The sequence below is a fragment of the Xyrauchen texanus genome, chromosome 50, assembly GCF_025860055.1.
Source record: "Xyrauchen texanus isolate HMW12.3.18 chromosome 50, RBS_HiC_50CHRs, whole genome shotgun sequence".
Classification (NCBI taxonomy): Eukaryota; Metazoa; Chordata; class Actinopteri; order Cypriniformes; family Catostomidae; genus Xyrauchen; species Xyrauchen texanus.
Genome location: NC_068325.1, coordinates 19,387,768 through 19,412,380, shown reverse-complemented (window position 1 = coordinate 19,412,380; position 24,613 = coordinate 19,387,768). Strand labels below are relative to the sequence as shown.

The 24,613-nt window shown below is 40.7% G+C and overlaps 1 protein-coding gene across 1 annotated transcript; it reads left to right on the top strand.

Moving 5' to 3' along the window:
* The first annotated feature begins 5,628 nt into the window (after positions 1–5,628).
* Positions 5,629–23,830, top strand: LOC127641088 (helicase ARIP4-like). The gene is given in 23 exon segments (XM_052123856.1): positions 5,629–5,843; positions 6,138–6,306; positions 6,415–6,664; positions 6,762–6,874; positions 6,978–7,091; positions 9,386–9,621; positions 9,710–9,892; positions 9,966–10,099; positions 13,106–13,302; positions 14,229–14,341; positions 14,343–14,572; positions 14,772–14,949; positions 16,858–17,082; positions 18,025–18,143; positions 18,377–18,486; positions 18,564–18,663; positions 18,752–18,957; positions 19,039–19,214; positions 20,179–20,375; positions 20,509–20,687; positions 20,772–20,861; positions 20,980–21,069; positions 21,160–23,830. Coding segments are annotated over 22 exon segments (4,311 nt in total). The 5' UTR covers positions 5,629–5,843; positions 6,138–6,152; the 3' UTR covers positions 22,077–23,830.
* The last annotated feature ends 783 nt before the right edge of the window (positions 23,831–24,613 follow it).

The window sequence follows — 24,613 nt, the reverse complement described above, 5'->3', positions numbered from 1 at the left end:
TGGCCTGTAGTATCAATGTACCAATTTAGAACATTTTTGAACAGAAAATGAGACTTTTGGAAGTGGCCTGTAGCGCCCCTAAAGGGCTGAATGTGGGCAATTCTTGGTTTGTGGATTCCTGTTGGCTAGTAGTATCAATGTACAAAATGATAATTTTTTAACCAGAAAATGGGAATTTTGGGCAATGCCTGTAGCGCCTCTAAAGGGCTGAATGTGGGCCATTCTTGGTTTGTGGGTTTCTGCTGGCCTGTATTATCAATGTACCAAATTAGAACATTTTTGACCAGAAAATGGGAATTTTGGGCATGGTTTGTAGCGCCCCTAAGGGTGAATGTGGGCCATTCTTGGTTTGTGGGTTCCTGTTGGCATGTAGTATCAATGTACCAATTTAGAAGATTTTTGACCAGTGACTTTTTGAGCTATTGAGGCTCAAGGAGAATAATAATAATAATAATAAAACTGTCAATTACAATAAATTCCCTCCTATCAGAGGAATCTAATTAACTCTCTTGAAACAATGGAGAAAACAACTTTAAAAATTCTGTTAATACTTAATTAGTCTCAATCACAAAACAGACTATAAGTATGAATCTCCCTGTACAATTTTGACTCCTTCTCTGGACTTTCTTCCTTCCAGCAATTCTCTGTCTGATATGATACACAAAGCATTACTTCATTGATCATGTGTTTTCATTTATGCTCACTGGACAGAATTAGGATGACCAGCAATTACTCTAGTCTTTTCACCATAATTTCATAATCAAATCTATTGTTAAAACTATTTTCTGCATGTTGTTCACAAAATCTCTACCTTGACATCAGAGGCTGTGGATCAACTTCAGGACTCAGAGTAACCTGGTTATCTATCACTTGCTTTCTCTCTCTGGACTGGTGTTGGGCTTTTCTCCAATATGCTTGTTTCCTTCTCTTCTCCCTCTCACTTAAATCTTTCACTGTCTTCACCTTTCCTAGCTTTTTGTCCCCATGCCACGCACGTCCTTCTGTGTTTCTGTAAATACGCAGCCCTTCTCTCAGGATCAGCATCACGCTGAGCCCTGTACTGGCGCTGCTTCTCAGCTGTGTAATAACAATAGTTTTTATCAACAATACTCAATATAGGCATAAACTATGACAAGAAACCCAGCTAACATTGTCAACCGTGTTAATCCCTGTCAACTGTGTTACACTTGATGGGTAACACAGTTGACAAGTAACACAACTGACATTTCTTCCATTTTAGGATCTTGTGCTAACTGTAGACCTTGAACATGTCCCCACATTACCTTGATCAACTCGTGTTTTTATACATTTTCTCTACATTTTTGTAAATATAATATCTAAAGTAAGTACACAAGACCATGTTGATAACACGGTTGATGAGCAATTCATCTACTCTATGTGTAGACTATAATAATGATTACAAATTGAAGAGGAGGAGTAGAAACTTAGCACACTGTATTTAAAATTCCCGCCACTGAAGGATGTGACATCACATGATGTTGGACATGTGACTTTGGAACAAACCACTGCTGATTTATAGGGGGTTTGTCAATGGGTAACACAGTTGACAAAGATTTCTTGGACACACACAAAGTTAATAATTTAATAGATATAAATGAGTGAATTAGTTTTTAATATACATTTGCCTTGTTTTAATGATTATTTTTAACAAATAATGATGAAAATAATATATAAAAATATATATTGCAGTGTTAATTTGAAAGGCAAAACTTGACTTTTAGCAAATTGGACAGCACAAAAATGGCAATTTCCAGTACAACATATGCATTTTCTCCTAATTAACTTATGGAACTGGTTTACTTTTCTGCATGAAATAAAGAGAAATGTGCCCAAATATAAAAGTGATCATTGCTTGAAGTGAATATTCAGGGAAAATGATAAATACAACCCAAGGACTTGAAATGTACCCCTAATTATATAATCACCCTCATGCTGAAAATAATCTAGATATTGTGTTTCTTTTCATGCAGAACACATTTAATGCATTATAAAACACGCATCTGATGTTTCAATGTGATTTCGGCTTCGTATTATGAAACTAAATAGAGTTTGAAGGCGGGTTATATTTATGTGTATTAGCGGTGTTTCTGGTCACACAGTACAGTTATATAAACGTGCCTCATTCACGTAAGTACAAGTTAATCCTGTAAAACACTTTTAAATGATAAATAACACACATATACATGGCTATATCCGTAAGTGTTATGGAATATGACGTTGAACTGGGTTTAATATTAAAACGAGCAGGTTTGTGGTACGCACAGGTGCAGAATATCTACCTGTGCAGATTCATTTCATTCATTCGCAACCTTGAATTACGAGTTTTCTGCTCTGTTTAGGATGTATTGGTGAGTTTTTGCATGTGGTTGTTTTTTTAAGCAAAGCAAACTCTCATGTTGAGCAGGGGTCAGTGTGTTCGGGTCTTGAAGTGATCAGATGGTTTAAACTTAAATGTAAGGAAACAAATAAAAACCCATAAGGCTGATTCATAACATCCTGAGTAGATTTGAATAGAAGTGCAATAGTATATAGAGGTATTGTATGCGCTAAAATCAAATTTACACTTGTGCGTATTTAAACATAGCTATCGAATGGCTTCAGAAGATATGGAATATGGTGCGCAAGCTATATGACACCCCGCTTACCATATTTCAACTGTGCTTTTTTTGTTTTTGGTCACTATATGCCTCCTTTATATGGAAAAGAGCAGCTTGACCATTCTGCTAAGCTTATTATATTGCGTTCCACGTGTATAGAGGTTTGAAACGACGTTAGGGTGTGTAAATGATGACAGCATTTTTATTTTGGGGTGTACTATTCCTTAAATTTTCCGCAAATACTGATATTTCGTCCATTACACTAGCAATTTCTGTTAAAACGTAGAAACAAACGGGGATGTTTGTGCATTAGCGATCCTTGTGCATTCTAGGCAGGTGTTGTGTGACGGTGCAGGGCGGAGCAGATGAGTCTGTGACTCACGGTTCATGTTGTGGAACAGACTGTGCTGTACCATGTGAATGTGTCAGTGTGTCAGTGGCCTACATTCACTCAAACACTGCCTGCCCTTATATAACTCGCTTATGTAAGTAGTCCTGACTCTCTTGCTCTTTCTTTCTCTTTCTTTCTGCCTGCACAGTGAGTCGCTATCTTACACACTTGAAAATCAAGCCGTTTTAAAATAAATCGCTTCATCGTGAATTCAGCTATTATAATGATAATTACTTTTCTAAGCGATCAGGCCTGTTGTTTTTAGGTTTAATCTAGGCTCTAGGGCAGAAAAACCAAATTTAAAATTTTACCTTAAATATTTTCAAAATTCGAAAAATATTCATATTTTAAAATCAGATGATTTTTAAATTGATGTTGATGTTAGTCCACAGGAGGGTGCATTAAATACATAAACCATACATCACCATTGGATTATTGCTAAGAACATTCCTGGCTTTTAAATAAAGAGAAACTGATGTGCATTAAATAAATTAATCAAAAGTTTTAGTTGGTCCATATTCTCAAATGTTAAGTCAGAGGAAAAATGAGGGAGGAAATGCTTCAGTAGGCAGTCCACGTGGTGTTTCACTGGCACTGATGCCACTGTAAACTACCCCAGATACAAGCTTCCTATTAGCAGTGAAATTCCACATTGTTTTTTATTCAGTACAGTTATATATAATGTAGCAATGTTCACAGATACCAGTGGTATTCGGCTGAACTCGGTGGTGAAGCAGCTCAGACTATGAGCACAGGTCAGGGGCTGTTCAAACTGAACGGAGCCCAACGCACTCAAGACACACATTTCCAACTTTAACTCCTTTCCTGACAAAGTGTTTAAAAAACTAATTTCTAAATCTGAGAAACGCTTATAAGAGAGCAAGACGCAAGGGTCATGTACCTCCACCAACCTGAACGGGCTGTTCACATCAAACACAATTTGCAACCATCCATTTGCTTTCTATGTAAACCCGCGCTAGACGAACATCTTTGTTTCGCTTTGTTTTTGTTTATTCAGCGTCTCGTACAGAAGCGCTGTTTTTTTAGATGCTGTTTCTAATTAATAAAAACTTTAAGAAGCATCTTGAGACGAGTGTTGTGGAGTGGTGGTGGCGTAGTGGGCTAAAGCACATAACTGGTAATCAGAAGGTTGCTGGTTCGATCCCCACAGCCACCACCATTGTGTCCTTGAGCAAGGCACTTAACTCCAGGTTGCTCCTTGTTACGATGTGAACAGAGATCTGAGGCTGTGAACGCTTTGGCATAGTGACATGAAACTTCATATGTGGCATTATGGCTGTAAATGATCTCAGTAGTCAGGAGACTACGAAGCAGGTTCAAGGTCAGGGTTTTTAATTGTCAGCGTCACTCAATCGACCTCAAAACAAATAACTAGTGTATAACTAAATGAAAAGTACTCTCTCAGTTCGCAGTAGTTGCTTGCTGGTCAGTCTCTTTCTTCTCTCTGATGCTCTGGCATGCCTTTTCAGGTCTTCCTCCACCATCACTATAATGAGAGACAGGTGTAATGGCACATTTCCACTGCACGTTACGGTTCGACTCTACTCGCTTTACTTTTCTGAGCTTGCATTTCCACTGCAGTTTAGTGCCGCCTCAACGTGGGTTGGATTATAGACTGATTGTCATAGTTGCGCCGCCTCTGTTGCCGTGACATCATCATAAACACGACACAAACTGACCAAAACAGTAACATGACCGTTAGCTGCTAGCTCATTGTGCTGCATAAAGCAGTTGTTGCATGGTGATTTTACACAAGTGTAACAGTTAAATTGGTCTGGTTGTTTTAGAAGCTTTCCAGTAGCTGGTCAACTAAATAAAAGGAAGCTTTCAAGCAGAGTAACAAAACGTACCATCCTCCATCGTGGATCAACGCCAGTCTAGCGCACTCTCCCTCCCATTGCTCGTGATTTAGATAGCGTCCATTTGGTTGAACCACTTCCACTTTTCCTTGATGGTTCTGTAGTCACTTAAGATTTTAAACTTTTCCCTACACTGTTGGTAGGTCCGGTGGTCAGCTGTGGGACCAACAGCTGAGACACTTCCTGTGAGACTTTATCGTTTCGCTCATCGCTAACGAGTGGACCGTCTGCACCTCGTTTATTGACCACGGCGTGGTTTTGCACACAGCCATTTCTTTTTTCACAATTCTAAAGTCACGTGAACAAATTATACTGTTATCGCTGTTGCTAAATTTAAAACTAGCGGGTTGATGTCGTGTGTTGGAAATCCAGTGGTGCTAGTAGTGACGATTCTCCCCGACCAATCAGTGATCTGCAGGGTTTTGACGTCACATTTAGTATCGGTTCGGCTCGCTTGGAACCTCGACCAAGGTGGTACTAAAAAAAGTATCAGGTACCAGGTACTATCCACAGTGGGAAACCCCAAAAAACAGGAGGAAGGGCTTCTATGACAGCTTATCTTTCCGCCATCAACTATGGCCGATATCACAACGATTGCTGCGGTGTATCTGTTGTGGAAGTCCCAGATACGTTGACGTTGTGTCAGACAATTCGGGGTGCCCACACACATCGCTACAACCATATTCTCATGCATTTTTCCTGATTTCTTCTACTACGTCAGTGACATCCAGACAATCCCAATGCTGATAGGCTTTCGCGACATTGCGTCATGTGGATATTTAGCTCGTTGAAAAATTTAAACTCGCGATTTTGCGTGTTCGAGTCGCGCCATTCGCTACATACACTCTTCTTTGTATGTGAAGACACTTTAAGAGTTATTACAACCCAGGTGACGAGCCTTGCCACTCTCCCGCAGACTGACACATGACCACGCCCCCCCCCAACAACAAGTAGGTTGCCATTTTGTTGTCATACGACAAAAACAAAAATCAGATATTGCCTTTTTTTATGAAAGGGTCATTTGGTGTAAACCTGAGAACTTATTATTGACTCAAACATTTGTATTTTTTGCCATGAAAATGTTTAATTAATGATTGAATTGTGTACACAACAGGGGATTTCTCCATTATTTTAATATCTTTTACTCTTAATATATATTTGTTTTGTAGAAAATGCTAATTTGCGCTTTAAGGCGATCTGAATGCAGATGTTCAGGTAATATTTTACATGACTTTTTTTATAAGGTAGTCTGGATGAAGATGTATGAGTAATGCTCTTGGAGACCCAGGGGACGCCATGTCAGAAGAGGCAAACTCAGGGAGCGACCTGGAGCACAGCCTTAGCGAGGAGGAAGAGGAGATGGAGGAGGAGGAAGAGGATGGAGAGAACGATGGGGATGATGAGGAAGATGCAGGCGGTGAGTGCCAAACATCAAGTCCTCTGTCAAGTCATGCCTGTGGAACACAAAAGGAACACACAAAAAGCCTGTAAATAAATTAAACGATTTGTTGTTTTCCCTCAACAGATCATCTTGAGAACATGGATACTGAAGATCAGAGAGAGCAAAGCAGCCCCCCACCTACCTCACCGTCTAGAGACTCCACCCCTGACCCCTCATCCCGACCCCCCTCCCAACCCTCATCAACCTCACAAACGTCATCACGATCCGGCTCTCAACCTCCATCCAGTCCGGACAGCCGCAGCAATGCCTCAGCCAATGAAAACATGCTGAAGAAGTCCATGTCCAAACCTGCTCACTTGAGGAGGAACATCCGGTAATGAGCCTAATTCAGACCTCCTCCTTCATTTATTCATCCTCATGTCATTCCAAATTTGCTAATGCTAATTGCACCGCTCCGCTGCGGCCCACAGGAAGCTGCTAACGGAGCACCAGCTGGAGGCGGGAACCAAAGCCGCCCAGCAGGAGGAGCTTGAAAGACTTCGCCGTCTGGAGCAACTGCGGAAGGACTTCCCCCTTCATCCAGGTGAGTGCCATTCGAGCTGCTCCTTCCTCTCGTCCTAGTGCCAGTTTTTAACATTTATATATTGAATGTTCATTCATTGTATATCCATGCTTGTGTATGTTAGATCTAGCTTCTACAGCACCAGGGCTCAAACAGGAAGTAATCTGTCTGGACAGCAGCGGTGATGAGGGCGAGGCTAAAGAAGCCCCGTCCCCTCCATTACCTGCCCGCAGAGATGGTAAATTCAACATAAATCATATACAGAAAAATTCAATAGTAATACAAATTATTGAGCGCGTTACCGCGGAGACATAGCACGTGTGGAGGCCTCACGCTATTCTCTGCGGCATCCACGCACAACTCACCACGTGCCACACTGAGACTGAACCACATTATAGTGACCACGAGAAGGTTACCCCATGTGACTCTACTCTCCCTAGCAACCGGACCAATTTGGTTGCTTAGGAGACCTGGCTGGAGTCACTCAGCACGCCCTGGATTCAAACTCACGACTCAAGGGGTGGTAGCCTTTTTCATGTTTTTAAGCTTAAATCTTACTATCTACCAATGGTAAAAAAAAATAAGCATAAATGTATTACATTTTAAAAACAGCATTTTCAACACATTATACAGTGAATTCAGAAAGTATTAATTTTGTTGTGTTGCAGCCATATGCTAAAATGCTTTAAATGTATTTATTGTTTCCACATCAATCTACACTCCATACCCCATAATGACAAAGCAAAAACCTGATTTTTGATAACTTCACAAATGTATTAAAAAGAAAGAACTGAAATATCGCATTGACATAAGTATTCAGACCCTTTGCTATCTCAGGTGCATCCCATTTCTCTGGATCATTTTGATATTCGATTGGAGCCATCTGTGGCAAATTGAATTGATTGGATATGATTTTGAAAGGCACACACCTGTCTATATAAGGCCTCACAGTTGCAAATGCATATCAGAGCAAAAACAATCCATGAGGTCAAAGGAACTGCCCGTAGAGCTCAGAGACAGGATTGTGTCGAGGCACAGATCTGGGGAAGGCTACAAGAAACTTTCGGCTGCATTGAATGTTCCCAAGAGCACATTGGTCTTCATAATTCTTAAATGGAAGAAGATTGAAAGTACCAGGACTCTTCCTAGAGCTGATCAAACTGAGCAATTGGTGGAGAAGGGCCTTGGTAAGAGAGGTGACCAAGAACTCAATGGTCACTCTGGTTAAGCTCCAGAGATCATGTGTGGAGATGGAAGAAACTTGGAGTAGGACAACATCACTGCAACACTCCACCGATCTGGGCTTTATGGAAGAGTAGCCAGACAGAAGCCTCTCCTCAGTGCAAGACACATAAAAAAAGCACCTAAAGGACTCTCAGACTGTGAGAAACAAGATTCTGTGGTCTGATGAAACAAGATTGAACAGTTTGGCCTCAATGCCAAGCATCATGTCTGGAGGAAACCAGGCACCGCTCATCACCTGCACAATACCATCCCAACGGTGAAGCATGGTGGTGGTAGCATCATGCTGTGGGGTGTTTTTCAGCAGCAGGGGACTAGTCAGGGTTGAAGGAAAGCTGAACGCAGCAAAATACAGAGATATCTTTAAAGAAAACCTGCTCTAGAGCGCTCAGGACCTCAGATTGGGCCAGAGGTTCACCTTCCAACAGGACAATGATCCTAAGCACACAGCCAAAACAATGCAAACGATTGTGGCTAAGGGACAACTCTGTGAATGTCCTGGAGTGGCCCAGCCAAAGCCCGGACTTGAATCCAATCGAACATCTCTGGAGATACCTGAAAATGGCTGTCCACCTACGGTCCCCATCCAACCTGAAAACTTTTCGCAACATACCCGAAAAGACTTGAGACTCTAATCGCTGCCAAAGCTGCTTCAAATAGGTTCTGAGTTAAGGGTCTGAATACTTATGTCAATGTGATATTTCAGTGTTTTCTTTTTAATACATTATCATAGCCTGATCACTTTCTGAACGCACTGTAACTTCTGTAAAGTTTGTGCAATTTATTAGAGTGAAACAGGGCTTGATTTTATCCATCAGGATTTAATTGGACTGTGAAAAGTAGACTGTGAGGATATTATTGGTTAAAATTATTTTTCCCACCCATGTGGCCTTGATTACATAAGCAGAAAAGTTGTTTCAGAGGCGGAGAAAGGTATTACACTTTGATTTTTCACTGCAAAATATCAATTTCTTAATCCGTATTTTTGTCTTGTTTTCCATTTAAAAATACGTAAACCTCCTAAAAACAAGATAAATTTACTCCTGAAGCAAAATTAAGATATTAAGACTTGTATTACGTTTATATTTCTTACCCCGTTGGCTAATAGTTTTTGCTTTATGTAAGCATAAATCTAACCAAATTTTCACTTTTTCACTTTAGCTTCAGAATTTGCAAAAATTTTGATATTTTTACTGGAAAACAAGACAAAAAAATACCAATTCAGAAAATGATGTTCTGAATACTCTAGATGTGTGTATAGTGTTGATAAATGTTTCGGTTTCCCTTCAGATGTGATTGAGTTGAGTTCGGGTGATGAAGATGCCCTGCGAATCAGCAGTGAGGAAGACAATAATGAAGATCGCTCGGTCACACCCGGCACGGAAGACAGTAGCGGCACTCATGTAAATGACATGCTCAATCAGCCAGACGCCCAGGGAAGGGTGCTGGTCAATATCAACCACCCTGGAGACGAGGAGGACCTGTTTCTCGCCACTCAACTCGCCCATGCAGTCAAACCACACCAGGTACAGACACACCTGTCGTGTCCAGATTGTTTCATATGGAATTAGTCTTGCATGGCCAGATTTATCTCAATATCGCTTTCTCTCTCAGATTGGTGGTATCCGTTTTCTGTATGATAACCTGGTGGAGTCTCTTGAGCGGTATAAGAGCAGCAGTGGGTTTGGCTGTATTCTGGCTCACAGCATGGGCCTCGGCAAAACCCTGCAGGTCATCTCCTTTATCGACATCCTGCTGCGGCACACTGGAGCCAAAACTGTCCTTGCCATTGTACCTGTGAGTGTCTAAGAGCATTTTGAGCAACAGTTGAAATCGGTCCTTGTCTCACTTGGTCTCTTCTCGTCTCCAGGTGAATACACTACAGAACTGGTTAGCTGAGTTTAATCTCTGGCTGCCTGCTGCTGAGTCCCTTCCCCCCGACACAGATCCAGCCCAGGTTGTACCTCGAACCTTCAAGGTTCACATCCTCAATGATGAGCACAAGTACGAACACTGCACCTGCACACGAACACTTTCATTTTCAGTCAAACCAAATGTCATCATAAAGTTTGTCAGGATATATAAAGTTTCACCTCAAGAAAACCAAAAGAAAATTAGGACTATTAATATTTTGTTGCATTGTGGCTTTATTTTCAGGACGGTCAATTGCATTTTACCCCCACATTTTTATCACCTCAATAATCTCGTTACTGTAACGTGACCCGTGGACACATTGCAGTCATGTGAATTACATAATGGTAGTATTTTTTGTAATGCCTTAAATTTGTGCTGATTTGTCGTATTTTGTGGAATATAAGTCTATTTTTTTCATCGTCTGAAAGGTCCTGTGACTTATACAAGGTCAAGCTTGCATACATAATTTATAGGTAGTTAACTCTTTCTCCGCCAAACACGGAATTTTCCGTGTTTTATGAAAAACGCTTCCCCGCCAAACACGGAATTTTCCGGGTTTCCGTGTTTTAGGTGTTATACGGTAAGGAAGACCCCTCCGCATGTTTTGAAAGAGTACGCAACTCTTTGGTCAAAGAAACAGACTGCGATCGTCTCAAACGTGAAGAAGTGGAGTATTGAGAAGCTCAAAATATCAGACATAAAAATGCCTTTTTCTCAGCTTTTTGTCTGAAATGTTGTTTTTTGACAAAACCTACCTCTGTTCAAGTCGCAATAAAAAAAGAACAAATGAAGATAAAATAAAATCGTTTTTTTTGCCTAAAAGCAGAGGCTCAGATCTTTATTGTGATATATAGCATCTTCATATATTCATGGAAGAAAATATTCTGCGGGCCATTAAAGTTTAGCGAAAATCGTCAAAAACCCTGGCGGTGGCTGGCAACTTTTTTTTAAAAACGCTGGCGGGGAAAGAGTTAATGTCGACCGTTCAAATGCACGCACAATACCAAACATGCTTGCACACAAACAAATGAAAGCATCACAGAGATGGTGATTTAAAGTGGCCAATTCAGAATATTTTTTGCTTTAAAAAGCACCAGTTTAAACATTCGGTCCCATACTTTTATTCTTCTGACAAACTCTAGACCATGTCAAGGGCAACTCCTCACGTGCCCAAGAAATGACGTTTCATCACATAGTAAACACATTCAGTTTATCGAACCGGATAGTTAGTGCAGAGCGAAGTTCTCTAATACCAGAAATATCCACGGATTGACAGTCTCTAAAGTTGATGAATGAATAGATTCAACAGGGATACTGTTTTACTCACAAAACTAAAAGCTGTTTATTTGTTTACAGCTTAGTTTTACAATGCATAGAGATGCATATTTGTTGTGGTAATCTTCATAACGGTCATGTCTGATGTTGAGACGCTAAAGGGAAGTCGGGACTCGGGCGGCTGATCCTGGGTCTTAGTGCCTGCCGGATTTAACCTGTCATTTCGACTTGTATTTTTTTCTCTCTGAACAACGTGATTTTGACGAGGGGCTACTTGGTATATGTACAAGTACTCTTTTATGTTTTGTATTTTTTTCAACTGTGTAGCATTTTTGTGCTGCCGCGTTTAATTTGTCACACTCAAATTTAAAAGCTTGCCATTCACATATACTGTGGACTAATTTCCAAAAAGTGGTCTAATATTTTCAGAACTTATAAAGTCCATCCAGAATAAAGTCCATCCATCTTCAACCGCTTATCCTAAGTCGGGTCACGGGGGCAGCTGCTCCAGCAGGGGGCCCCAAACTTCCTTATCCCGAGCCACATTAACCAGCTCTGACTGGGGGACCCCAAGGTGTTCCCAGGCCAGTGTGGAGATGTAATCTCTCCACCTAGTCCTGGGTCTTCCCCGAGGCCTCCTCCCAGCTGGATGTGCCTGAAACATCTCCCTAGGGAGGCGGCCAGGGGGCATCCTTACCAGATGCCCAAAGCACCTCAACTGGCTCCTTCCGACACAAAGGAGCAGCGGCTCTACTCCGAGCTCCTCACGGATGACTGAGCTCCTCACCCTATCTCTAAGGGAGAAGCCCGCCACCCTTCTGAGGAAGCCCATTTCGGCCGCTTGTACTCGTGACCTAGTTCTTTCGGTCATGACCCAGCCTTCATGACCATAGGTGAGGGTAGGAACAAAAATTGACAGGTAGATCGAGAGCTTTGCCTTTCGGCTCAGCTCTCTTTTCGTGACAACGGTGCGATAGAGCGAGTGCAATACCGCCCCCGCTGCCCCGATTCTCCGGCCAACCTCCCGCTCCATTGTCCCCTCACTCGTGAACAAGACCCTGAGGTACTTGAACTCCTTCACTTGGGGCAATACCTCCTTCCCTTTAAAATAAAGACTCCAGTTATTCATAATTAATATTATGTTTATAATCTTATGATGAATGGAATTTGAATATTTATTTATTTTTTGTCCTAAATGTCCCCTGCACCCTCCAAATAGTTTTTCCTCTTTATCACCTTCCATCACAAAATGCTGTTCTGAAATGTAGGTGGCACAGGTGTGCTCGTTTATATTCAGTTCATGCACCACCCCCATTGTTTCATCAGATATCTCGGCCTCTGAGTGGACTATAAGCTTAATCGAGGTGCCATTATAAAGATGAGACCCTCCCCTTTGTGATGATATATAACATTATATTATACTTCTGATGTTTTGTTTTGCATTCTTTTCCTTCTGGGTGCCATGTTTTGTTCTGGACATCTAAGATATAACATTGGATTATTCAGCTAAGCAATCTTACAGACAAGTAAAAAAAAAATGGCTCATGTTTTAGAAAACTGCTTAAGGTAAAAGCAGATATAAAGTGATCAGCGCTGCATATTTCTCTTTTTGATTCTTTTGAAAACCTTTCAAACTGTGGTATGAGGGCAACAAAATAATCTGTACAGTCACATTCCTGAGTATGAGAGCTTTCATTTGATATATGACTTGTGGTAATTGAAAGACTTTTATATTAATATTTCTACTACATGATTTGCGATGCAAATGTTTTCAGGCCTTAATTTCACCCCAAAATGCTTTTTCTTGCATGTCTGGATCAGAAACACAGTGGCCCGGGCCAAGGTGGTGGAGGACTGGACTCGTGGTGGTGGCGTGCTGCTAATGGGTTACGAGATGTACCGCCTGCTGTCTCTCAAAAAGAGCTTTGTGACTGGCCGCAAGAGGAAGTCCAAGAAACCTGCTGGACCTGTTATTATTGACCTGGACGAAGAGGACCGACAGCAAGAGCTCATGAAAGGTCTGTTGGGTTTTTGCAGGCAATAATGTGAGAATCTGCAGTTTAATATGAGGAAATAGTAGGTTAACGTCCTTCAAGAACTTCCACCTTTTAAAAATGTGTCTCGAGACTCCTGCGTTCTGTTCCATTTGTTTCGCTTTTTAATGCAGGAACGTGTTTGGTCTGAACAGCCTCTAAATCTTAAAAATTAAGATTTTCTCAGCAGTGTAATTAGCTGTAATAAGGATCTAAAGTATCACTACAATATTGTGAGAAATATATATATTGATATTTGGTTGTATTTGCACAGCCATTATGTCAAAAGTACTTTGGTACCAAATCAAAATAAAGAAATATGGAAATAATTTATGCTACTTGCCATTGTTTTTTTTTTATTATTATTATTGTTGATGTTTTTGTTTTGTTTTTACTTTTAATATTTATTTATTTTATCTTTTTTACTTTTAATAATATTTTGTAATATTTTTGTCTTTTTATTTCCTATTTTATTCATTTAAATTTTTTATATATCTTTAAAATATTTATTTTTGTTCTTTTCTATTTTATTAAAAATATTATGTGTATTTTATTAATATTTTTTATGTCTTTTATATTTAATAATAATGTTTTTTTTTAAACATTTTATTTCCTATTTTATTTATTTATTTTCTTCACTTTTTATTTTATTATATTTTATTTAGACTATTGATTTTATCTTTGATATTAAATTTTTTTTAAATTAACATTTATGCAAACTTGTAATTAAAAGAGAACAGATTTCCCTTAGTTTGACTTTTTTTACTTTAATATGGCAAAACTGAAAGTTTTGTGACAAAGTTAGTGAATGGTGCCCTCAATTTGCTCATAAAACATTCTCCAAACTTATATGGTGTTAAATGTTCATTTAAATCGTTTGTTAAATTATGACGCACCTCTGTTATCTTTAGGGATTGAGAGAGCGCTGTCTCGGCCCGGTCCGGATGTCGTTATATGTGATGAGGGTCACCGTATAAAGAACTGCCACGCTAGCACCTCCCAGGCCCTGAAGAACATCCGGTCCGCGCCGACGTGTGGTTTTGACCGGATACCCGCTGCAAAACAACCTGATCGAGTATTGGTGCATGGTGGATTTTGTTCGACCTGATTTCCTCGGTACACGGCAGGAGTTTAGCAACATGTTCGAGAGGCCCATTCTGAACGGACAGTGTATAGACAGCACACCACAAGACGTTCGGCTCATGAGATACAGGAGTCACGTATTGCACAGTCTGCTGGAGGGCTTCGTGCAGAGGTGAGTTAAAGAGCGCCGCCCTGGTGGACTGAATGAAAATGCCACTCTTGTGCATTTTTGGGTGAAATTGGTTTGGGCAATCTTTGTAGTGCTATACTGCTATACTGCCTACTGTAATGCCATAGTTGTATCTTAATTTTGAAATAATATTTTAATAATATAATTTCACAATAAGCTAAACTGCTGTCTGCATTCCCAGACGAGGTCATGATGTCCTACAAACGCAGCTGCCTGAGAAAGAGGAGCATGTGATCCTGGTACGACTGTCTCGCCTGCAAAGAGCGCTCTACACTGAATTTATGAACCGGTTTAGAGAAGCGGGAAACAGCGGGTGGCTCGGACTCAACCCGCTCAAAGCTTTCTGTGTCTGCTGCAAGGTATGAACACTCAGTGGGTGTTGATGGTAGATCTTAATGCTTAATGATCTGGACGAGTAAAACAAAGGTCAACAGTCCTTGAACTGTCATACTTGTGTCCTTGAAATTGAGTCAAACTGTCTAAATGGTTAATTAGCGAATCCGTCTGAATGAGTAATTGCAAATGACAGGAAAGGTCAAGTTAAAAGTCTTTAATTCATTGATCAATAAGTGTGGAAAACTTGTTTTAACAGTTCGGTATGTAAATGACCTCTGTTATGATTGGCTAAACTAATTTTATCAGTGTAGATCATCCTGTTATTCACCAGCACGGTCAATGTGTCTGAATACTGATTAATATTACTAATACCATTATAATTAATAGGATATATTAATATTATTATTATTATTATATTAATTCGTTTTAGTACATTATAAATTATTAAAAAAAAAAATATATATATATATATATATATATATATATGTATGTGTGTGTGTGTGTGTGTGTGTGATTAATGTAACGTTGTTAATATTACTTAACATTAATTTATAAATAATAATTATTAATATTTACATATAACCACATTTATGTATCAATGTATATTCAGTGAATATAAATGTGGTCAGTTTTTAATATAGTAAAATATTAGGTATTATTATATTTTATTAAATACAAATATACTATAGTAATTATATATAAATATATATTTTTATTAATATTAATTCCGTTAATTAATAATTCGTATTTATATACATATGACCGTTTTTATGTATCAATATATATTGAGTGAATATAAATGTTGTCACTATTTAATATATTACAATTTTAATTGAGTATTAATATAATAGATTGTCAATATTGACTATAGTAATTATTATTTTTATATATATTACACATTTTTTATTAATATTAATCTCCATTAATGTTCATTAATATTAATAATTCAATTTTTCACATTTATGTATCAATGCACACATTTAATGAATATTATTGTGGTCATGGATTAATTATTAATATTATAATATTTTATTATATACATATATACTAGTAATTATATATAAATGTATACTTTTATTAATATTAATTAATTACTAATTCATTTATACGCATGACCACGTTTATGAATCTTATGATGGGGGCGTGGCCGAGCGACGTCTGTGGAGAGCGAGGCAGAGAGAGTGAGTGCGGTGAGGATTGACACCTGTGGGAAATCACCTCTAACAACTCTTAAGTGCCGAGCTTGAAGCTGTGTGTGTGTGTGCTGAAAAACAAATGTTTGAGTTGGTGCTTATAGCTGAAAAGCGATCTTTTCTGTTAATAAAAGTTTGACTTTGGAGTTTTCATCCGGCTCCGGTTTCCTCTACATGACCGAAATAACCTGTTTCACTGGGGTCCTGCTGCTTCTGGGGTCATGGCTGAAGCCCCCTCCTGGAGCAGCAAACTCCGCAACACCCGCTGGTCCTCCGCTTGGGCCTGGAGGAGTATCTCAAAACGTTTCTCCTGCTCCTTCCGCAGCTCCATGAGGGCCTGGTGTTGTGTCTGGTGGATGCTGGTGAGGCTCTTGAAGACTTCTTCCAGCGGCAAGGATTTCATGGTAGCGTATCCCTCCTCTTCCAGGGTTTCGATCACCAGTGTAACAGGTTAGTTCGGTCATGTAAGGAGGAAATGGGAGCCGAGTGAACACTCCAATGTCAAACTTTTATTAACAGAAAAGATCGCATTTCAGCTATAAGCACTCAACAACTTTTCAGCACACTCGCACCCTCCCCGCTCTCTCTGAAAACACAAAACAGCTGTTAGAGGTGATTTCCCACAGGTGTCAATCCTCACCTCACTCACTCTCTCGGCCTCGCTCTCCACAGATGCTTTTCTTTCAAAAGAGCAATAAAAATCCTGTTTTAACTTATTTTACTCTCTGTGTCGTGTAGATCTGGAATCATCCCGATGTTTTGTACGAGGCTCTTCAGAAGGAGAATCTGGCCAATGAGCAGGATCTGGACCTGGATGACCTCAACTCCACCAGCGGGACCCGCTGCTCTGCCCCGGGACTGAAGGGCAAAGCATCTGACCCCGCCAACAGCAAGATGGCTGTGGCTTCAATGGGCCTGAATCCCTTACAGGAGAGAGCCAACCAAGTCATCACTTATGAATGGGTACGACCAAACTTAGCAACTTTTACATTGTGTGTGTGTGTGCTGCGTTTTTAAGGAAATTTACAGGTTTAAAGGGGACCTATTATGCAACATTCACTTTTACATGTACAACCACCCTATAATGATAAAAATCCTCCCAGTCCATTTTAATCCCCATTAATCATAAGCGCCATCTCAGAACAAGCCGTCCACAGATTCTGTACAAAGTGATGTCACTTTGTACAGGCTCCGCCCACGACTGTTGACGGAAACTGCCGACGGACATGTTTGAGTTGTTTCATATTTGGTATAGCGAACGTTGTAACAGTATTTGTGTGTGTGTGTGTGTGTTGCTCATCCATTGTTGCAAAACTGCTGAAAAAATTATAAATTTATCGAATAAACATTCAGAAACTTCCTGGTTTATTCTCAAAGTTGTTACTTCTGACAGAGTCTCTGCCTCATCAGTGTCTGACTCCAGTTCAAACATATCGGGCCGAACATCACTTTTCGCTGTCAGTCATATCGCTTATGATGTCTAGTTATCCCAAGCAGAGATGTCCAAACTCCGCCCTATTCTGGATAAGGGGCGGGGAACACCAGCTCATTTGCATTTAAAGACACACACACACATCAGCTCGCTTTTTATTCCAACCCAAACATTGGCATTTTCAACATGGTATAATAAATTATCTGTGGGGTGTTTTGAGCTGAAACTTCACAGACACATTCTGGGGAACCAAAGATTTAAGTTACATCTTGTGAAAAGGGACTTAATACGTGCCATTTTAAAACAAGTTAAGCTCAATCGACAACATCTGTGTCAATGTTGATATCATCTGTGTCAGGCTTAAAAGCAGAAATGTTGAGCTGTACAGTTTTCTGAATCATGGTGCTGTCAACATTTCTTAACTTATATTGAACATGGAAACATATTTGAGTAATTTAATTAACTTCATTAAGGCAAAAGACATCATGACCAACTACCAGACGGGTGTTTTGGAAAACTCTGCGAAGATTGTTCTGTTATTCCACCTTATTGACGAGAGTGTCAGCCGAGGAGATAAAATATTGGTTTTCAGGTAGGAGTCTACATTTAAAATTTCCATTTGGTAAATTCCAGTCATAAAACCATTAGAAAGTTCTATTTAAGATGAAGAAATGTTCCTATGTTTGACAATTCACAGATGTTTAATTTCATTATCTCCTGTCAATCATTCTGCTATTTCTCTTTTTTAGATAAACCAGTTGCATTGTCTTATTAACTTGTGTGTGTGTGTGTGTGTGTGTGTGTGTGTGTGTGTGATTGTTGCAGTCAGAGTTTATCCACACTCACTGTTATTGAAGACTTCCTCTGTCGGAGGCCCATGCCAATCCAAACGGAAACTGGGACACACAACTGGGTCCGCAACATCAATTACTACAGTGAGTTTCAGTTACTGGTCTATGTGCTCCGTCCCAGTGTCTGTGTGCGTTGTACTTAATTTATGTTTCGTTTTCAGGGTTGGATGGGAGCACATCGGCTTCAGAGAGAGAAAGACTCATTAACCAGTTTAACGACCCAGCAAACAACCAAACCTGGGTCTTTCTGCTGTCCACCAGGTGATACACTTCAAAAAGTATCCTAAAAAGAACACAGAGCAATGGGTAAATAAATGAGGTCTGGACTAACAGATGGTTTTGTCCATAGGGCTGGCTGTTTGGGGGTGAATCTGATTGGGGCGAATCGCGTTGTGGTATTCGACGCCTCGTGGAACCCGTGTCACGACGCGCAGGCCGTTTGTCGCGTGTATCGCTACGGGCAGCGCAAACCTTGTCACATCTACAGGCTGGTGTGCGACTTCACACTGGAGAAGAAGATCTATGATCGACAGGTGTCCAAGCAGGGCATGTCCGGTAAGAGAGTGAGTGAGTGTGTTTGTGTGTTTCCCTGCGTAATGTGACTAGCTGTTCTGACACTCTTTTTGTGTGTTCCAGATCGAGTTGTAGACGATTTGAACCCTGTTCTTAGCTTCACACGGAAGGAGGTGGAGTCTCTGCTGCACTTTGTGGAGGAGGAGCCTAATCCTAACCAGTCAGAACTGGTCCCTAGTATGGAAATGGAAATTGTCATAAAACAAGCCTGTCTGCGTTTCCCACATCTCTTAACCAAGGTACACATCCATGCACACCTGTAGCTCTCATGCAAGATACATTTGAGGGATGGGAAAGGTTACCGGTGACTGTTTACCAAGTTGATACCAAAATTATAAAAACGTAATGATACCAGTATTACTTCAGTATCGGTGGTACTGATTCCGGCCACGTCCACAGTAATCCGTTTTTGTTTGAAATCTCTGTTTTCAGTTACTTAGTGTCACCGTTTATATGCGGTTATGATGTGATTTTTGGCAAAATTCCAAACCCTGTTATGGTGTGATTTTAACTCATGAATATTAATTAGGTTGTGCTTGCGTTGCTTCGTAACCTTTTAGTAACTTCCTGTCACATAACCAAATTACTGTCTGTATTCCATCCCAACAGTTGTCTTTTCTAATTTTCATTTATTCTACTATTCCAGCAAAATTCTGAATCTTATTATGGTGTGGGCTTAGCTCATGAATATTAATTAGGTAGTGCATATGATGCTTGCTTGGAGCATCTAGGTCACGTAAGCGAATTTCACACCAGCAACTATTTTCTGAATACTAAAAATGTATTTCTGCAATTTCCAATTTGTACTTTGGGAAGGTGTGGCTCATGAATATTAATTAGGTTGTGCTTGCATTGCTTTGTAACCTTCTAGTAACCTCCTGTCCCAATCTATTTGCTGTCTGTATTCCACACCAAAACCGTTTTCTAAATTCTAAAGATATGCAAAAAATTCCAGAAATTTTTTTTACTTTGGTTTGTGCTTAGCTCATGAATATTAATTAGCTTGTTCCTATGGCTTTGTATCCTCCTTGGAGCATCTGGTCACGTACGCTAATTTCATGCCAGCAACTATTTTCTGAATTTCTACAAATTTCCAAATCGTACTTTGGTGAAGGTGTGGCTCGTGGATATTATTAGGTTATGCTGACATGGATTTATAACCTTCCTGGAGTGCCCTAATTTTTCTCTGTATTTCAAACCCAGCAACCTTTCCATCATGAGTCTCTGCTGATGGACCGCAAGGATTTGAAACTAACCAAAGCAGAAAAGCGAGCAGCCAAGAAAAGTTATGAAGATGAGAAGCGGGCATCCGTGCCCTATCAGCGGCCCTCTTATGCACATTATTACCCAGCCAGTGACCAGAGTCTCACCAATATCCCTGCCTTCAGCCAGAGAAACTGGTGGGTCCATTAAAAAAAAACTAAATATATACCACCTCTCTTTTCCAGAGTGTTGATGTTCTTGGTGTTTTGGTAGTCACATGTGTTTCCCATTTTATTGATTATTTTTTATTCATTCAAACCTTATTTTCAGGCGCCCCAACCCTCATTTAGAAGAGAAGCCAGTTGCAAGTGTCAGGCCGGTCCAGTCCACACCCATTCCCATGATGCCACGGCAGATACCCATGGGCATTCCCAGTTCAAGTGCCGGATTCCCGGTCAACTACCTGCAAAAGGCTGGGGTCTATGTACAACGAGTTGTCACCACCACAGGTAAAAACTCTTCACTTGTAATGCATGTCTGTTTGAGGGTCTATAGCTAGTTTCTTCATGGTTTCTTTTTGTTATTCTTTGCAGATATTGTGATCCCAGGGTCCAACAGCAGCACAGATGTCCAGGCTCGGATCGGTGCAGGAGAGAGTATTCATGTTATCAGAGGATCCAAAGGTACCCCAGTTTCAGATGTTTGGGAATGTTAAAAGTATTGGCCGTGATTCCTTACTAGAATAATGCTGTTCCGTGGGTCATTGGTAAGATTTATTTGCTTCTTGCTTCTCTTCTGCAGGCACGTACATAAGGACCAATGATGGAAGGATATTTGCCATCCGCTCTGGAAAGCCAAGACCCCCCGACGGTGGTACCACAGCTTCAAGAGGTTCACTTGGTGCTAATTTGTCCTGTAGCATTTACTATAAGCCCCCCTGGTATAACCTGTTACTAACAAAAGTTTTCCTCTTTCTCACAGAGGACTCTGGTCCTGCCTTGCTCTCTGTCAGTAATGGTCGCGCATCACCTCAGGAGCAGAAGCGGTTAACTCCCGAAGCTCCGCCTCGCTCCTTACCCCCAGACAGTCCCGAGCTGCTCCGACAGTTTCACGCTAACAGTGATACCGTTCTTGCGGAAGACAACTTAATTTCCTCTGGAACACCTGAACCCTCGGGAATGGACAGACCTGCCCAGCACAATCGCGTTTCCGAGCAGCACAGGCAGCTTGGCAATGACGGCATCACATCCCTGGACGTCCAAAGTTTGAAACGGAAGCTTGCAGAAAGTCGGACATCCAAACAATCTAGCAGCAAAAGGACCTCGACTTCTGCCGGGAGTTACCCAGGGTTTCCTTTAAGCAGCGGATATGGGTTTTCGCCCATGGGGCTGAACCCCGCCCTTTTGGGTGCGCTTGGTCACTTGACTCCACCCACACTTGGAGGTAGGTCGCATCTCCTGCACCAAGCCGGGCAGACACTAGGCGACTTAAACACAATGTTCCCCTCTGAGACTCTCGGATTGAGAGCGTCCAACAGCTCTTTCGCCCCAACTTGCTCCACCAATACCACCTCGACAACTCACGGCAGTATGCTGGCATCTTCATCCTCCGTACCCTCTTCATCGTCATCTTCCTCTTCCTCAACACTTCCACCCTTCATGATGAGCCCCGGAATGGCGAGCATGCTATCCAGCTTCCCTGTACCATTTTCCCAGCCTTTGTTCCCGAGTTCCTTTCACCCTAGAGGCCTGTCGTCAACACCTACCCCTGCCTCCAATTTTCTCTCGACATCCGACCTGTTAGGGGCATCGTTCAGCCGCTCTGAAATGCACCCATCCGCCGCCGAAAATGGCGGGAGCAGCTCAGATGACGATGTCATTGAGGTTATGGGCCAGTGAGGGGACTGTGAACGGCTGCCTCTTCGATTTCATTGTTGCGAAAGGAAGAAACCTAGTGGATGAAGCAGAAATTATTTAAATCCAAATGCTGAATATGCATGGAAAGGGGATATGTTTTCCTCTTAGTAAGGGACCAGAGGGCTAACGTGAAGAGCCCTAGTTGTATCTCTTTCGTGGGCCTGGAAATGGACCATATAAACTTATTCTGGAGAGAATACCGAACAGAACTTAATGTGATTGTCTTTACGAACTGTTTGAATTCATAAGAGATGACTTTAGAGATACTTAGCTGTTTGCTAGACCTTGTAGCATCACCTGGAATGATAAAAAAAAGAAACGTTTTTATTATAATTGTAATTACTACTATTACTTTCTGTAAATGGTGGTTCTACATGAATATCCTTAAGGCCAAAGTATACTTCGGTTGTCCGTGTGCCGCTACGTCTTACGCACAGTGTGCATAACGTAAATTTCGTTATGCACAATGTCCGCGTGCAGCCCAATATTTATAGGAGAGCTGACGGTCCACTTCAATGCGTGTTGTTTGCACAGGCGCCTGGCCAGAAGAGTATCAAAAAGCAGTGGTAGTGCTCTTGCGGTGAAAGCGTCTGTACAAAGTCACGGTCAAAAACGTGTGCTTTGAAAGGCTAAGTGCCAGCCTCTGCGCGAGACTGAACGGTACGCGGAAAAACTCGGTATACCCTAGCCTTTAGTTGTGTTGATCATTGAAATCGCAGACTGGGCAAACAAAGAGTTCGTAAAAATCGTAAGCCATGCCTAGCGTTCAGCATCACCAAGACCTTTTTCTTTCCTTTAAAAACAAACAAACAAGGAAAACCTTAAAAACTCGAATGTATTTTCATATTAGCCTTTAAAATCGGGTGGAGGGACGTAAGTTTAGTACATTTAGTTCGATATTAGCCTTAAAGCAGACAAATAGATCTGTGTTTTCATTCAATTGTGTAGCAACAAAATCATCCATCGTTCGCCCTTGGGATCATCTCACGAATGTGTAGACTGTTATGCGACCCTACTAGCTGTTGATTTTCAAATTTGCGCTTTGGGCAATTTAGCGCGGTCATGATGTTAGCGGGCAGTTTCATCTATGTCGGGGGCCACAATCATGACCAAAGTGTTCGTTCGGCCGTTTCGAAGAATCTCGGTGTTAAAACATTTGTGTTCATGTTGAATCGTATATATACATGTGCTCTGGTTGACCTGTGACTGACAAATCCCTCAGCCAATAACACTGTTCATTCTCTGTGCCTATTAGAGCTCTTTATTTTGACTCCTCCCACAATCTGCGCTCTCATTGGCAGATACCCATGTTATGATTTTTGAGTCTGCAGACGCTGTTATATAAATACTCTGGTGTGCATTTGATATGTGACTATTATATCGTTTTATTCGTGTATTTACATGTATTCATTTTTCTCTTTTGACTATGTACAAATTTACCAGACCTATTTATTTATAATGCAGAAGAGAAATTCATTTTCATTCTTTTTTCTTTTCTTTTTTTTTTTATACATTTTTGACATTTTTTTTAAAGGAAAAAAATCCCTTCATCAGAGAGATGAGGGGGTTTTCCCGCCACGATCTGTGAAAGATTCAGCAGTCGGGACCCACGTACGTGATCGCATAAAGTCCCAGCAGGTGTACACGTGTCATCTTATGTTCCCAGCATGGGGAGGAGTACATTCAAATGGCATTGTATTTATTAAATATTGTTTTAACATAAATAAACTTGACTCCTCCTGTATTCAGAATCTGGTTCTTCCTCTCAGTCTTGTGCGACTTCAGCTGTGCAGACTATTAGTGTATAAATATGAGGAAAAATGTGGGTTTACATGCACAATCTTGCACCGTTTATGCTTAATAATCCAATAATGCGTATGGTCAAGTAAACGGCTTAAACGACTTTTCTTTTATCAAGGTGAAGTCATAAACGGCAATGACAATAAACAGCCAATTTAGAGAATTTTGCCAATTGACGACCTGTATAAATTAGCTCATATAAATGCACTTTTCTTGCATTGTGGGATATTTGGGCTAGCTGTGGCTCAGATGGTACAGCGGGTTGTCCACTAATCGCAGGGTTGGCGGTTTGATTCCCGGTCCACACGTCTCCACATGCCGAAGTGTCCTTTGGCAAGACACTGAACCCCAAGTTACTCCCAATGGCAGGCTAGCACCTTGCATGGCAGCCATCATTAGTGTATGAGTGTGCGTGTGCATGGGACACTGTAAAGCGCTCTGGTAACCTCTAAGGTAAAAAAAAAAAAAAGCACCCTATAAGTGCAGACCGTTTGTATTTTTGTATATTTGGTAGTTTTCAGCATATTTGTGTGCATGTAAACATGTTCTTGAGGGCGATATTAATAAATAGTATTATATAACGGTATGCTAGTAATTACATAAACGTTACAAATTAACAATATTAATATTTATGTTACAAGTTATTTTATTCATCGGGCTGCAGCTGTACAGTATCAGACTTTTTTTTAACGTTATATCACTATAAAACTACGACTTGT